General features: G+C 34.0%; 1 protein-coding gene across 1 annotated transcript; it reads left to right on the forward strand.

Moving 5' to 3' along the window:
• The first annotated feature begins 723 nt into the window (after window positions 1–723).
• Window positions 724–13931, forward strand: LOC130644551 (histone-lysine N-methyltransferase NSD2-like). The gene is made up of 9 exons (XM_057450207.1): window positions 724–1286; window positions 2269–2504; window positions 6440–8061; window positions 9117–9322; window positions 9945–10057; window positions 10498–10747; window positions 11098–11406; window positions 11853–12023; window positions 12100–13931. The coding sequence occupies exons 1-9, from the start codon at window positions 857–859 to the stop codon at window positions 12756–12758; spliced, it is 3996 nt and encodes a 1331-aa protein (XP_057306190.1). The 5' UTR covers window positions 724–856; the 3' UTR covers window positions 12759–13931.
• The last annotated feature ends 568 nt before the right edge of the window (window positions 13932–14499 follow it).

The raw sequence follows: 14499 nt of genomic DNA on the forward strand, positions 1-14499 counted from the left end.
GCTTCACGTTTTTGCATACTTTTATATCTGTAATAATAGTTTTCCTTTCTAAAATAGAATAGAAACACAATAGATTTTCTTAACAATAGAATAAGCAATGTTTTCGTGCAGCCTTTTTATAAATGCAGTATATGCGCCTATTTGTCAAAGTCTACTGGTTTATAAACAATTTATGGTTAGAAAAGCCACACAATAACTAATTAGAAATGTTATTTTACAAATTGGACTTTGTAAATTTTACCTTCTTTTTTACTAATTAGCCAGAAATGTTATTTTACAAATCAAACTTTGTGAAGTTCACCTTCATTTTAAAAGTAGTATGGCTATTCATGTGTAGTACACATTGAACAAAGTTTAAGTGCATGTTTACAAGATGGACCAAAGGATGCAAGCATTAATTTAAACAATGATAAAAAATAAGCTTATTCGATTTCGCAAAAATATTGCAAAAGGACGCCTTCTAGTTCAGAGAATTGCATTTTGCCAATAATTAGATCAATAATAGAGATTTTTTTCTATTTAGACATTGTACATCTTATTCATTAAAAGCATAAAATCTTCCGTTTAGACCTCTTTGAAGTAAGCAGTAAAAATTTATAAAAAAGATTATTTTAACTTTGATTTCACAAAAGCCATGTGAAGTTGTAAATAGCAATATTAAAATTTTAAACATTTCGCAATTCTGCTAAAAAATTTTCAAAATCGACCAATTCAATATTCACATAGATTCATTCCTTTAAGGTGTTACCTAATTAATTAAGCAGTAATAAAAATGATGTTTTTCCACATATTTTTATTTAAAAGTACTATGAATCTTGTAACTAATGTTTTTGCATCTTGAATAAAGGAATTAACAATGAAACCCAAAGTAAAAAAAGTTTATGCTCGAAAGAACAGTAAGGTAATCTCCAATAGCAATAAGCTTGTAGATAGTTGTCAACCAAAAGGTGATATTGGACTTTCAACCAATATGATAGAAGTCCAAGAAACCTGTGAGGATTTAACAATAATAGAAGATATTAAAGAAGGAACTGTGAAACAATTGGAAACACAATCTGACATTAGAAACAATGCTGTTGTTGATATTTTGCTAGTTGGTGATTTAGTTTGGTCCAAAATACCAGGGCATAGTTGGTGGCCTTCTATGATTTCGTATGACCCAAACACAGCTGTGTACTTTAAAAAATCAACCCGCACATCAACAGCAGTAAAGTTCCATGTTCAGTTTTTTGGTGACCAGTCCTTGCGTGGTTGGGTTTCAAAGTCCAATATTGTAAGATTTCAAGGTAAAATTGGCCATCAACTTGTGTTTATAGTAATTAATATGTATATATGCTTTTTTTAAATTTTATCATTTGTAAATATTCTGTCAATTACATGTACATTTATGCACAATAATTTTATTGTTTGAGAGATTAAAAACCACTTCAACTTTTAATGTTAATACACCTCTTCACACTTATTTACTCTATTGAAAAAAAGGAAGTAAACAAAGTGAATTAAATAAAGCTTTGACCATAGACATTATTAATATTTCCCATTTTCTAAAAAAAAAATTGATCTTAAGCACAAAATTTAGTATGTTAGGCCGTTCTTAAATTTTTTTTCGATTGCTGTTTTCCAACCAACCTTCACAATATCTTGCTGATTACAAAAAGTTGCCTCAGGATTTTTCAAAATTCTTTTATTTTCCTAGTATTTCGCCGACGCAAATCATTTTTCCATAAAGTATAAGTAAAGTTAAATAAAATTATAGCAAACAAATCGCTACGAAAAAAAAATCAAAACAACAGATTACACTGCTATAGCGCAACTCGAGCGGCTACCATATTTGTTTATATGTATCCAGACTAAGAACGACAACAAACAGCAGTTCTGAAGTGTAGCAATTGTAATGTGCAGAGGTACAAAAAATAGACCCAGCGTAATACAGTAAAGCGAGGCTCATGAGAAGGCCAGAGTAGACAGCGAAATCTTTTTTTTTGTCTGACGAAAAGGTACAAAAAACTGCCAACCAACCGACCCTGCAACAAAACTACGAGTCGGAAAACGGCAAACCAACAGTTAATTAAGGACGGCTTTATTGGCAGTAGCCCTACTGAAAACATATGTGAAGAAATTTTAACTTTTCTTTTTAAAATAATTCACAAAAAATTATTTCACTTTTCTTCATAGTCAGAGCCTTTTAAATTCATAACTGTTCACTACTTTTTTTAACTCTCAATAAGAGTGTTATAACTATCAACTAATGTATTTTTCTTTCCATAGGTAGAGATCATTTTGTGAGGCTGCCTGCAAGCAAACTGGGAAGCAAGAAATTTGTAAGTCAGAATCATGAAAGATCTTGGAATAACGCCATCATACAAGCTGAACAGGCCTCTCTTCTAGATAGACGATCCCGCAAATTAACCTATGTGTTTAGTTACGATAACCAAGAAAACCCAGATAAAGTTAGGAAGAGTGTTAAAGAAGCATTTAATTCTAACAAAAAGACTAACAAGAAAGTGAGTTGTACTTTGTATATTTACTTTTTACTTAAAAAACTTTATTATTATTGTTTTACGTACAGTCAAACCTGCCTTTCTAGTCACCTCAGTAGGACAACCACTTCTCTACTGCCACTATTGATTTCCTGTGCATTTTCAATACAAATGCCGCTAATGGGTGATGTTTGTATCCCAAAATAAAAACTCCCATTCCAGAATTAGCATTTTAACCTAATAAAGGCCTGTGAAAGAAAGGCAGAAATAATAGAGTAAATACAATATTTTAAGTGGTATGGGGAGTCACAGAATATAATGCTATATAAATTAAATTTGAATTATAATTGTTTTTTTAAACATTACTTCTAGCTATTGAAGGGAAAATCTCAAAACTCATTTGTGTACAAAGAATTTAGTCCAATTCACCAAAGTAAATTACTGAAAAAATATTTTTTCCCTTTTTTTGCATTTTTTTATCCACTAGGCTTAGGCAACTCCAATTTAATTAGTTGTTCTACGGGTGAAGTCGATAGTAGCTTACGGTCAGTCAGTCGGCGAAATAAAAATAATTTTATCGAGAATGTATTGTATAGGTGTTTTGGCTAGCACAGAGGAGGAGAAAAGGGTAGCTTGGAAGAATCATTATCAGAGGTTGCTTAACACTGAGTTTGATTGGGACGAGGATAATTTGCTGATGATGATGTCGTAGAAGGGCCAGCCATGCAGATCAAGACAGAATGGGTAGTGGAGGCTATTAGGAAAATGAAGATTGGCAAGGCTGCAGGAGTATCAGGTATTGTTGCAGAGATGGTAAAAGCATCTGGATATATTGGAGTTGAGCTTATTACAAGTCTTGCTAACCAGATTATAAAGGATGGTGCTATTCCGAGTGAGTGGCAGTCGAGTGTAATAGTGAATTGTTTCAAGGGCAAGGGTGATGCATTAGAAACGGGTAACTATAGAGGTTTGAAGTTGGTTGATCAAGTAATGAAAGTTATTGAAAGAGTGATTGATAAGTTACTTAGAGAAAGAATTGATATAGATAAGATGCAATTTGGTTTTGTTCCAAGGCGTGGCACTACAGATGCAATATTTTTACTCAGACAACTTCAGGAAAAGTATTTAGGAAAGAGAAAGAATCTCTATTTTGCCTTTGTAGATTTAGAGAAAGCTTTTGATAGAGTGCCACGTAAAGTTTTTTGGTGGGCTATGAGAAAATTAGGTGTAAATGAGTGGCTAGTTACGATGGTTCAGTCTATGTACAGCAATGCTAGAAGTCGTGTCAGGATTAACGATTCACTTAGTGATGAATTTAGTGTAAATGTTGGTGTACATCAGGGTTCTGTACTTAGTCCTTTGTTGTTTATTCTAGTCTTAGAAGGGCTGTCGATGGAGTTCAGAACAGGTTGCCCATGGGAGTTATTGTATGCAGATGATTTGGTTCTCATAGCAGAGTCGATGGAAGAATTAGTTGAAAAGTTTGAGAAGTGGAAGAAAGGACTAGAAGAGAAAGTAGCATTGCAGCCAAGTGTGACCTTGTAGTTGGAAAGTGGCCTTGTGGAGTTTGCAGGAAAGGTGTTGGTAGTAACTCAATTTTTTGTCAGACTTGCAAGCATTGGGTACATAAGAAGTGCAGTAGTATTAGTGGAAGGTTAAGAGCTGGCATACAGTTTGTATGCAAGCGTTGCAAAGGTGAGATTATAGAGAATGAAGTATTTCCAGCTTTAACAGTGGCTCGTTAGAGATAGTTAAGAACTTCTGTTACTTAGGTGATATGTTGGGCAGTGAAGGGGGTGTTGGAAGAAGTGTTACTTGCAGGATAGGTTCTGCTTGGAAAAAGTTTAGAGAGTTACTTCTTTTATTGACTAGCAGAGTCCTGTCAATTGAGGTAAAAGGTAGGTTGTATGAGGCCTGTGTAAGAAGTGTTATGTTGTACGGTAGTGAGACATGGGCAGTGAAGCAGGAAGATCTTGACCATTTAGAAAGGAATGATATGAGAATGGTTAGGTGGATGTGTAATGCCAGTCTGAGAGACAGAAAGAGTTCAGATGAGCTAAGAAGCAGGCTAAGTCTCTGTAGAATTAAAGATGTTATCCAGATAAGAAGATTGAATTGGCTGGGGCACTTGGAAAGAATGGAGGAGGATAATTGGGTAAGAAAGTGTAGAGACTTGATAGTTCCTGGGGCAAAGCCCAGAGGCAGACCGAGAAAGACTTGGCAGGAGGTTATAAGGACAGACTTGATAGAGAGGAAGTTGAGTTTAGATCTAACACAGTCTAGATCAGATTGGAAGAGGGTCATTAATATACCCCGTCCAACCCATGCTAGCATGGAAAACGGACGTTAAGCCGAGAATGATGATGATGATGATGTATGGTTGGGACAACAAAAATAATAATAAAAATAACAATGAAAGAGGGTGTTATGACAACTGTTTTTTTTATGTATTTTTGCATAACACACGCAGTTAATATTTTTTAGTTGCGAAGAAAAAATAATAATTTGTCTCACTAAAAAATATGTAACTAGTTTTAAGGTGAAAAAGTAAAAATACTTGCATGCTCAAAAACTTGTTTTTAAAAGTTATGAAGCAAGAATTTTTCTTTTATGTTGTTTTTAAAGTTATACAGCAAGAATTATTCTTGTGCTGTTTTGAAGGTTGTACAGAATATTCTTTTCTTACTTAAAATAATAAAACAAACAATTTTAGTGTTCTTTTTTGGACTATGGTTGTTTAGTTGAGAATATTTAAAGTCTATTGCAGCAGTAAAATCATTTTTTTAAAAATTCATAATGGAGGAGGGTGTTACGATAAGCGTATTCTATCTTGTTTTAATTATTTTTTCTAAATGGTATCGACTGTATTACAGTTTAGCTAGCGTAATTTTAAACATATATATTAATCATAACGAAGGAGGGTTTTACAACAATCGGTCTTGTTTTTCGTTTGTATTATAACTATTTTAGCGAAAGTAGCTAACTTTTGTTACAAATCACATAAAAATTTAAAAACTTCTGTTTAGCCATGTAACTATTTTTGTGATTACAAAATTAGCGCATTGTGCATTTCAGTTTTATTGCAACAAATTACCATGAACAAAGAATTAACCTCCAAATGGTCAACAACAGTGTTCCTAAGTAAAGTAACGTTATTGATTCACCTTGTTGACATTCAACCAACAAAAAATAACATCATTGATTATCTTCTATGCTCATTATAATTTCACGAGAAAGGATGAGAATTTGTTTTTTCCCTTTTTTTCTTCTTTAAAACTTTTTTCCTTGATATTATTTTTTTGTTTCCGTGAAAATTAGGGTCGGTCGGGCCTGTAGAACAACTAGTTAAATTGGAGACGCCTTATAAAACAAGAAAAAAAAACAATGACATCACACATTGCATTGTATAGAGAATAAAAAAAAAATAAGCGAAAGCTTTTCAGAAAAAATTTCGAACCTACCACATTAATAAGAACCAAAACTACGAATTTCAGTGAAAAGTACTGATGTCAGCCTCAAAAAATGATTGACTAAAGAAGAATCAAAAGTGTCATAGGTTGCCTTGAAAAAACCTCAACTGAACACTCAGGTCGAATCCAACACCCTACATCTTTTTCTTAACAGAGTGACCTAAATTATGCTTTTAACACATCTATATATATTTTGTATAGAAATTGTTAATATAGGTAATTACATTTTGGCTTTTTGTTTTTATATATTTAAACTCTACCAAATATCACAATGACGTACAATTATAACACACATTGCATTATTTTCAAGTTTGAGAAAGTATAATCTAAAAATTTTGTGAAAGTTGCTATCATTATGCTTTGCTTAATGTTGGTTTTTCATACTAGTGTGGCATGGACAGGGTATTATGACCTTCTAATTAAACCTAACATGTGTTAGTTCTGAACTTAATTTCCTCTAATGTTGTCTTTTAAATTAAATCTCATTAGGTTTCAAAAGCTGAAGATAAGTGTACTGACAGTGGACGATCTTTCAGAGGCAACAAAATTCCACATAAATGTAATGATATTGAAACAAATGACTCAGTAGTTACTAAGTGTATGGCGAAGAAAAAAGAAGAGTTGACTTCTAAGCCAGCATCTAAAAACCAACAAAAAGTACCTCTTACTGAAAAGAATTTAAATTCTAAACAAGTTTTAGAAAGCGAAAACAGTAGTGACAGTGGAATAGAAGACTTTGAAACTGATCTCATTGCAAACGATAACTCGTTTGACATCATGGAGCCTTTAGGAAGTAAACGCAAGCGCAAACAAAAACTTTATGAGGATTTTCACACTGGCGATGAAATTAAGGAAGCAATGAAAATGAGACTTCTTATGATGGAAAAACCAAAAAGAGGACGAAGAAGCTCTAAGAGAAGTATTAAAACAGACAATTTTGATAGTGCAATTTCTTCTGCAGATAGTGACGATATAAGTTTGAGAGATCATGACGTAAAACAAACATTTGAAATTGAGAAAGAAAATGTAAAATCTGATTCAGAACAGTGTTCTTCTAAGTTGAGCCAAGATGATGCTCATCAAACAAATGCTTTGTTGGCCAATGCTATTTCAGATAATCCTAAACACAAGAAATACAAGTCTTCCCAAGTAAAATCGAATGTAAGTTTAAAACTACAAATAACTTCTAATACAATCGAAAAGAGAAAAGGAAATATAAAGGATGCTGAAAAGTCTATAAAGAGAAAACAAGGCTCAATTCCTGTAACTACAAAATTAAAAAAGCCGAAATTGGAAAGTAAAGTTTCAGTATTAAGTGTGAATAAAAACTCTTTAAAAGTGGATGATGTCTCCACATTAGATAAACAGACTGACAATGTTGAGGCAGTTCAAGATTCTTCTCGAGCAAAACGTGATCCAAAGGATCAATATTGTGTGTTATGCGAAGAAACAAATGGTGAACTTTTACAGTGTAAAGGTAGCTGCCTTAACTCCTTTCATGCAGATTGCCTTGGCTTGAGTTCCAGACCGCAAAAATCATTTGTTTGCGATGAGTGTGAGACTGGTTATCATACTTGTTTTTCCTGCAAAGAAGCTGGTGATTTAATCAAATGTTCTCAGGTTTATTGTGGAAAATTTTACCATCTGCATTGCATTCAAAAAATAGCCGAGACTAAATTTGAAGGAAAGTCAGGAAGTAAATTTTTCTGTCCACTCCACTCCTGTCGATATTGTGCTGCAAGTAAATCATCTCAAATGATATGTAATGGTAAAAAACTACTAAAATGCATTCGTTGCCCAACGGCCTACCACCAAAGCACCTGTTTAATTGCAGGTTGCGTTGTATTAAGTCAGCACAATATGATTTGTGACAACCATTTTGTTTTGGACAAGACAAAAAAGAATCATAGCCATGTGAATGTAACGTGGTGTTTTGTTTGTTCTGTTGGTGGCTCATTGGTTTGTTGTGATACTTGTCCAGCGTCTTTTCATCCTGGCTGCACTGAAAATCTTACTGGCATTCCAGAGGGATCTTGGCAATGCCAGGATTGTCGTGACCACAAGAAGCCACGCTATGGTGATGTTGTTTGGGTTAAATTTGGTGTTTACAGGTATTTTTAATTATTTGCAGTTGCATTATTTTGTACCTTTGCACTTCTTATATAATAAAACGGAGTGTTTGTGATGGTCATAGTGGATATCGTCAATCTTTTTTGAAGTCACTGAAAATTTCTATTAAAGTTGCCGAAAAATGTCTCAAATGTTAGATTTTATGACGGCACAACGTCAATAACACTTCTTTAACGTCAATATCCTATATTAAATTAATGAGGCCATTACAGTGCACTTAAAACTTTGAGGCCCAATGACTTGGAAACAAGGTGGTGACATCAATGATTTTTCACAGCGTGGGTAACTAGGAACCACCTAGGATCAATTTGGGTAATTTTCCCCTACCTGGGTCCCTGAATCTGTTTCGGAATGGACGGGTTGATAACGTCATCAAAAAACCTTCAAACCCTAATATCTCTGCAACCGTTTATCAAAAGTACACGATACTATACATTTTCTTGATCAGCATTTCAAGATCTATACGATGAATGCAACAGGTATACGAATTTTTAAAAAACATTTTTGGGGTTTTGACGGGTCATTGGTGACGTCAGCAAAATTTTTAATCCCTGATATCTCCTTAGGCAATCGTGGAGAACATATACGTTATTTTGACCAGCATTTTAACCTCTACACATTACAGACAAGGAATAAACAATTTTCGCAAAATTTTTTATCTGCACTGCACTACTAACATCAGCAAAACATCTAAAACAACTTTTTTTTATTGACCTTTTGTCTAAGTGGATTTCTCCACGGGGTTTATCGACTAGTACTATAATATTTGCCACAAAATCTATATAATACACAAAAGTGTGAAGAGTGTTTACAATACGTAATTTACTGACTAAAATATTTCAGGGGTTTTAAACAATAATTACAGTAAAATAATAATCGCTTGATTGCCTTACCACTTGTTTAAAGTAGAATGAAAAATTTTTTGTTAAAATAACACACAGAAGGTAGTGCTATCACAGAAATTGCATAGGCCGTCAATCAAGATTTGTACAGAATATTAATTGAAGCCTTGTTTTAATGTTTTTTCTTTATTTAGATGGTGGCCTGCACAAATATGCTATCCTGATGAAATCCCAGAGAGAATTTCAAATTTAACACACTCACTATGTGAGTTTCCTGTTATGTTCTTTGGTTCAAGAGATTATGCATGGCTGCACTCTGGTCGTGTGTTTAAATATGAAGAAGGAGATAAAGGTGGAAATTTGAATGGAAATGTATCATTAGCCAAATATTTTAAGAAAGGTTTGTTTTATTATGCATTGTGTTTTGACAGGGGTTGAAGGGATCTTGGCTTATTTAGAGTACCTGTTTCAGTATCCGAAGCTACAAACATGCAGCTACCAAAAACTAGGCAACAACCTAAGGTATTATGAAGCAGAAAGGATTGGTTCTCATTTTAATAGTGGTCGTAACATCAACCGACAACAATGAAAGTACTCTTATTGGGTGATACTTTACTTGTAAAGATGCTCAATGTATGATTAGCCAGCTAAGTTTTTTACCTGGGAAATACAAGGTCCAGTATAAAAAAGCAAAAAAAATTTGTTACCCTTGCATACTTTTGTTACCATTTCTAGAATTTGCGTTTTGACATAAAGTGTTCTGGAATATTGCTAAATCTTGCATTTGTTTTGGAAAACATATTGCAATGTCCTGGAATGTCTTGGACGTTTGTCACGGATATTTAGAGATTTTATGGGTGTCAGTTTGCTTGAATTTTTTAGTCTGGTACTTATCAAATATTTTTAGCCTGGCGTACTAGTAGGAAAAATGAGTTAATCAAAGAGCAGAAGTTTCCACTTTTTCGCAACTTGCATACCCTGAAATTCAATAATAATTTTTAATATATATATATATTTTTTAGCAATAGAGGAAGCTAAAGAGGCTTATACTGAATGTATGAAGAAAAGAGAGCAAGAAGCTGAGGTTCTGGGCAAAAGAAAATCGAACAAGCCACCACCATTTAAAAATATAAAGGTAGGGTTTATTTGCCATTTTATTGCAATGTATCGTCCTCCCACTTTGTATCGAAAGGAAGAAGCGTTAGAATATCTCGTGTAATCATTGCAAGATTATAAAAACCCTAGTCAGGCCAGGTGAACTTGAAGACCTTGATTATCCATTCTATAGAGGAAATCCCTGAAAACCTTGAAATATAAATACATTTCTATCTAGTTAGGAAACATTGACTCGTGGTGAGATGTTGTGTTTGCACTTTATAAATAATTATTTTTTTATGGGTTTAAATTTAGCACCACCATTGTTAAGGTTATTTTGATTTATTCTTTGCGTATATATAGTTACTTTTCTTGCTTTCAAACCTAAAATGTAGCAAAATATATAGTAAAAATCATGAAAAGCATCCAAAAATGGTGAAAAAAGATTTAAAAAGCTTCTTTAATTCGTCCTATATTTAGACTAATCGTCCTGTATCATGTGTCAGAACGATTTTAGACCAAACTGAGTGGCCAGTATGCGAATGCAAACCTAGCGATCCTTGCAATGGAGAGTCTGAATGTTTAAATCGAATGCTGTTGTTCGAATGTAGTCCAAAAACATGTCCTGCTGGGGAAAAATGTTGTAATCAGAGAATGCAGAAATGCGAATATGTCAAATGCAAGCCAGTTAAATGTGAAGGAAGAGGATGGGGTTTGAGAGCAGAGCAAGGTATGGTTGTATTTAAAACTTTGATTTATCGTTTTCATACTAGCGTAGATTACACTAACAATTTGTGAACAGCTACAGATCCAAATGTTAATGGCAACCATAATCATAAAAATTAAGACAAATCTTCTTCCTGCCAAGTCCCGATAAAGCTTAAATTTTTCACAGAGCAGGAGTCCTTGAATGATTTTTAAGTGGTGCCTCTTTTAAGTTTTTTTAGGGAAGACATAGTTAAGAATAATAGAATAATTGAATAATAGAAAAGAAGATTTATAGAAGTTCACGTGTCTGATAAACCTGTAAATTTTTCATGGAACTTCAATAAACCTGTAAATTTTTCGTTGTTTCTTTAGAAATCAAATCTGGCGATTTTGTTATTGAATACGTTGGCGAGCTTATTGACGAAGAAACGTGTCATAAACGTATAAAACAGTACCATGAACAGGACATCTATGATTATTATTTTTTAACGATTGATAGAGATAATATCATAGACGCGTATCCTAAAGCTAACCTATCTCGCTTCATGAATCATAGTTGCGATCCGAACTGTGAAACACAGAAATGGACTGTGAATGGGGAGGTTAGAGTCGGGCTGTTTGCTAACAGAGATATTGCAATTGGTGACGAGTTATGTTTTAATTACAATCTGGATTGTCTTGGTATGAAGTTTTCTCTTGCATATTGCGTTGATTACTCTTCTCGCCTTACCCCGTTCCTTCCCTCTGTTACAACCTGTCATTTTTACCCCCTGTTACAACCTGTCATTCTTACCCCCTGTTTAACTGCTGTTCTAATTCTTACCCCTGTTTAACTATCATACTTGCCCTTTGTTTATTTGTCGTTCTTACCACAGTTCAACCGTCGTTAGAGTGTGACCATGCTCAATATTAGGCAACTATTTTCTCCCAATGTATAATAAAACGGCAGTGCTTAAATATATCTGAATTGTGTGCTAAAATTTAAAACGAATGTACTTGGATAATATGGACATACTCTCAGAATTTTGCTTGAAAAGAAATTGTCATTTTATACATTCTGCGTTGACCGTGCTGCTTTCTTTTTGACTTCTCTGTGCATGATTTTGTAATCAAACTTTTACCTTTAGGTAACGAGAAAAAAGAATGTAAATGTGGATCCGCTAATTGCAGCGGATATTTAGGAGTCCAACCCAAAACTCAACATGCCATGTCTGTTGCTGAAAAAGCAAAAAATAAGATGCTTAAAGACAAAGAAAAAAGGAAAATCAAAAGACAGAAGATCAAGTTACAAAAAACCGGTTAGTGCATATATATTTTAAACGAATATGAGTTGTTTAAAGAAAAAAACAATTTATATTTTTATTTTGTGTTCAGTGCATGAAGACGATTGTTTTATTTGTGGAGATGGTGGAGAGTTAATTTTGTGTAGCAGGGCAAAGTGCACCAAAAGTTATCATGTGTCGTGCTTGAAGTTGGAAAGCACTCCTCGCGGTAAATGGCAATGTCCTTGGCACTTTTGCGATGAATGCGGTAAGTTGGCTAAAGCCATGTGTGCTCTATGTCCAAACTCGTTTTGTGATGCTCACAAAGAGTGCGAGTTGATGGTGTTGCAAGAAGGCCTCCATGTCTGTGTCGACCATGCGAGCAAAGAAATTACTGAGTTTATGTCGAAATATAACCAGATGGCCGAAAAGGACAACAATGCATCCGACTTTTCGCAGGGCGAAGGCAATCAAGGTACAAGTACAGAAAAGAAACTGGACGCGAATGTTGATGTGGAGCCACAGAATGTAGATATGGAGTGTGAAAAGAAAGCGAAGAAGAAATCCAACACAAAATTAAAAGAAAAAAAAGAGACGGAGAAGAAACCAAAAATGTCCAAAAATGTGCATAGAAAAAGTAAGGCGAAAGTCACGGTAACGAAGAAAGGCGAAAAGAAGAAAGATGTCCGAGTGAAACAAACTAACAAAGAAAAAGCTGTTGGAGTGAAACCTAAACTTAAAAACCGTGGGAAGGCTGAAGAAGAGCTTTAAAAGCTGATGCTGCAAGTCAGCATCTATAGAATGTTTCCATTATTTTATCAAACTCGTATTACATGCTTACCATTTGCCACCTATAATTTCAAAATTTTACATTTTTTTTACCCGGCTAATAATTTTCAAGATAAAGCTTATTAAGTTACTATGACTTGCAGAAGTTTAATCTTTGGAGTTTAATCAATGCCTTGCCCTCTTATAAACCATACCTAACATGGTAATTATAGTTAACTGCGTGTCCTGTTTGCTTCTCAAAGTAATTCAAGTTAATTTGAAAGGCGTATCCATTTTCAGAATTGATTGATTCACCTCGTAAGTGTGTTTTCGCTAGGTAGGATATTTTTTTCATAATTTGTCTAATAAAACGTGCATAATGAGATTATTTGACTCGTAATTTATAATCTAGCTAGACGATTAATTTGGGACCAACCCCGTCCCCAGGACTTGTTAGTCCTGGGGACGAGGTTGATTTGAGACCTGGTCAATCTAATAATTTTATTGCATTTTAACAGGGTTTAAATCGTTTAGTGATTTATAAACCAACGACAAGGTATTAATTTTACGTATAATTTTTTTTGTATATTGACATAAATATAACGTTTGTGTGGAATTCGTGAAGTAGTAATTTTCATAATTTTTTTTATTTGATGCCTAGATTTTTTAGAATTGAAAATCTTCCCTCAATGGGATAAAAACAAAGAAAGGATGCCATTCCTATTGATTTAAAAAAATATAAAACAAACATAACAGATGATTATATGAGATCTTTAAAATTGGCATACAATGTAAATTTTTGAGTGTTTTTAAAGTAAACTTTTGACAAGGGGTGAAAGTTATTTGGAGTTATAAAATAAGCGATACGGTACGAGCAAAATAAAGCCTCACCTGAAGTAGTGCAGGGACAACTTCGTCCCCAGGTCCTCTCAGAGAAAAGTCTTGGGGTGAGGGGTTGATTACATAGGATCAACTTTGCATTAGTGCCACTTTAGAAATTGTTTAAAATTTTCAGCTTGTTAGACAACAAATTTTACCATTTATGTAGGTGTATCCTTTCTGCTGTGTTTTAGCTTGTGATTTACGTGTTAAGTATTTAATAGAATATATAGACGAAGTATTTTAAATTGTTCTTAAACTTTGTAGCCGTTCTTAACCGTATATTTCCATATATAATACCAATGTTTTTCTTTTTTTTGTACCCAACCTATGAATTAATTCGCCTTGTTTCCAATTAGCGTTTTTATCAAAACAGACTGAAGAAGTTCCTAGCCGTTACAAGACGGTTCTATGTGAACAACACAATAAAATGGGCGTCAGAAAATGAGTATGGTAGGATTTCTTTAAGAGCATGTCTTTATGGAAGTACGCACCTTTCCATCTATATTAATCCGATGTTTTGAAGTTATATTTTGATATAACCCTCCAAGATATAACGCGACATGTAATTTTTTATGAGTTTATTTTATTGAGGTATGTAGTACTTGCTTTTCGCTGTGCTCGGTACAGCTTGGATGAACACTCTTTGTAAAATAAACGCCTCTATCAAGCAATGGATGTTTCTACAAGACTTTAGCTGGCGCGCTATGTTTGCACTTATAATGTTTTTAACAGCCTTTTTTGTTAGCGGAGATGGTGTACTGATAGCGCATCCGACTTGTAATCATAAGGTTTCGGGTTCGAGTCCCCACTCTCAGCCCATTTGGTGCTATCTACTGACCGCTAATCGACTTGTTTGGCAGGC

The sequence above is a fragment of the Hydractinia symbiolongicarpus genome, chromosome 5 (assembly GCF_029227915.1).
Source record: "Hydractinia symbiolongicarpus strain clone_291-10 chromosome 5, HSymV2.1, whole genome shotgun sequence".
Taxonomy (NCBI): Eukaryota; Metazoa; Cnidaria; class Hydrozoa; order Anthoathecata; family Hydractiniidae; genus Hydractinia; species Hydractinia symbiolongicarpus.

Bases quoted from the DNA above. Each gene is read 5' to 3' on its own strand.
- LOC130644551 (XM_057450207.1), top strand. From the start codon at position 857: ATGAAACCCAAAGTAAAAAAAGTTTATGCTCGAAAGAACAGTAAGGTA. The intron at 10,058-10,497 runs GTAGGGTTTATT...TCCTATATTTAG, and splicing joins CACCATTTAAAAATATAAAG to ACTAATCGTCCTGTATCATG. The intron at 10,748-11,097 runs GTATGGTTGTAT...TTGTTTCTTTAG, and splicing joins GGGTTTGAGAGCAGAGCAAG to AAATCAAATCTGGCGATTTT.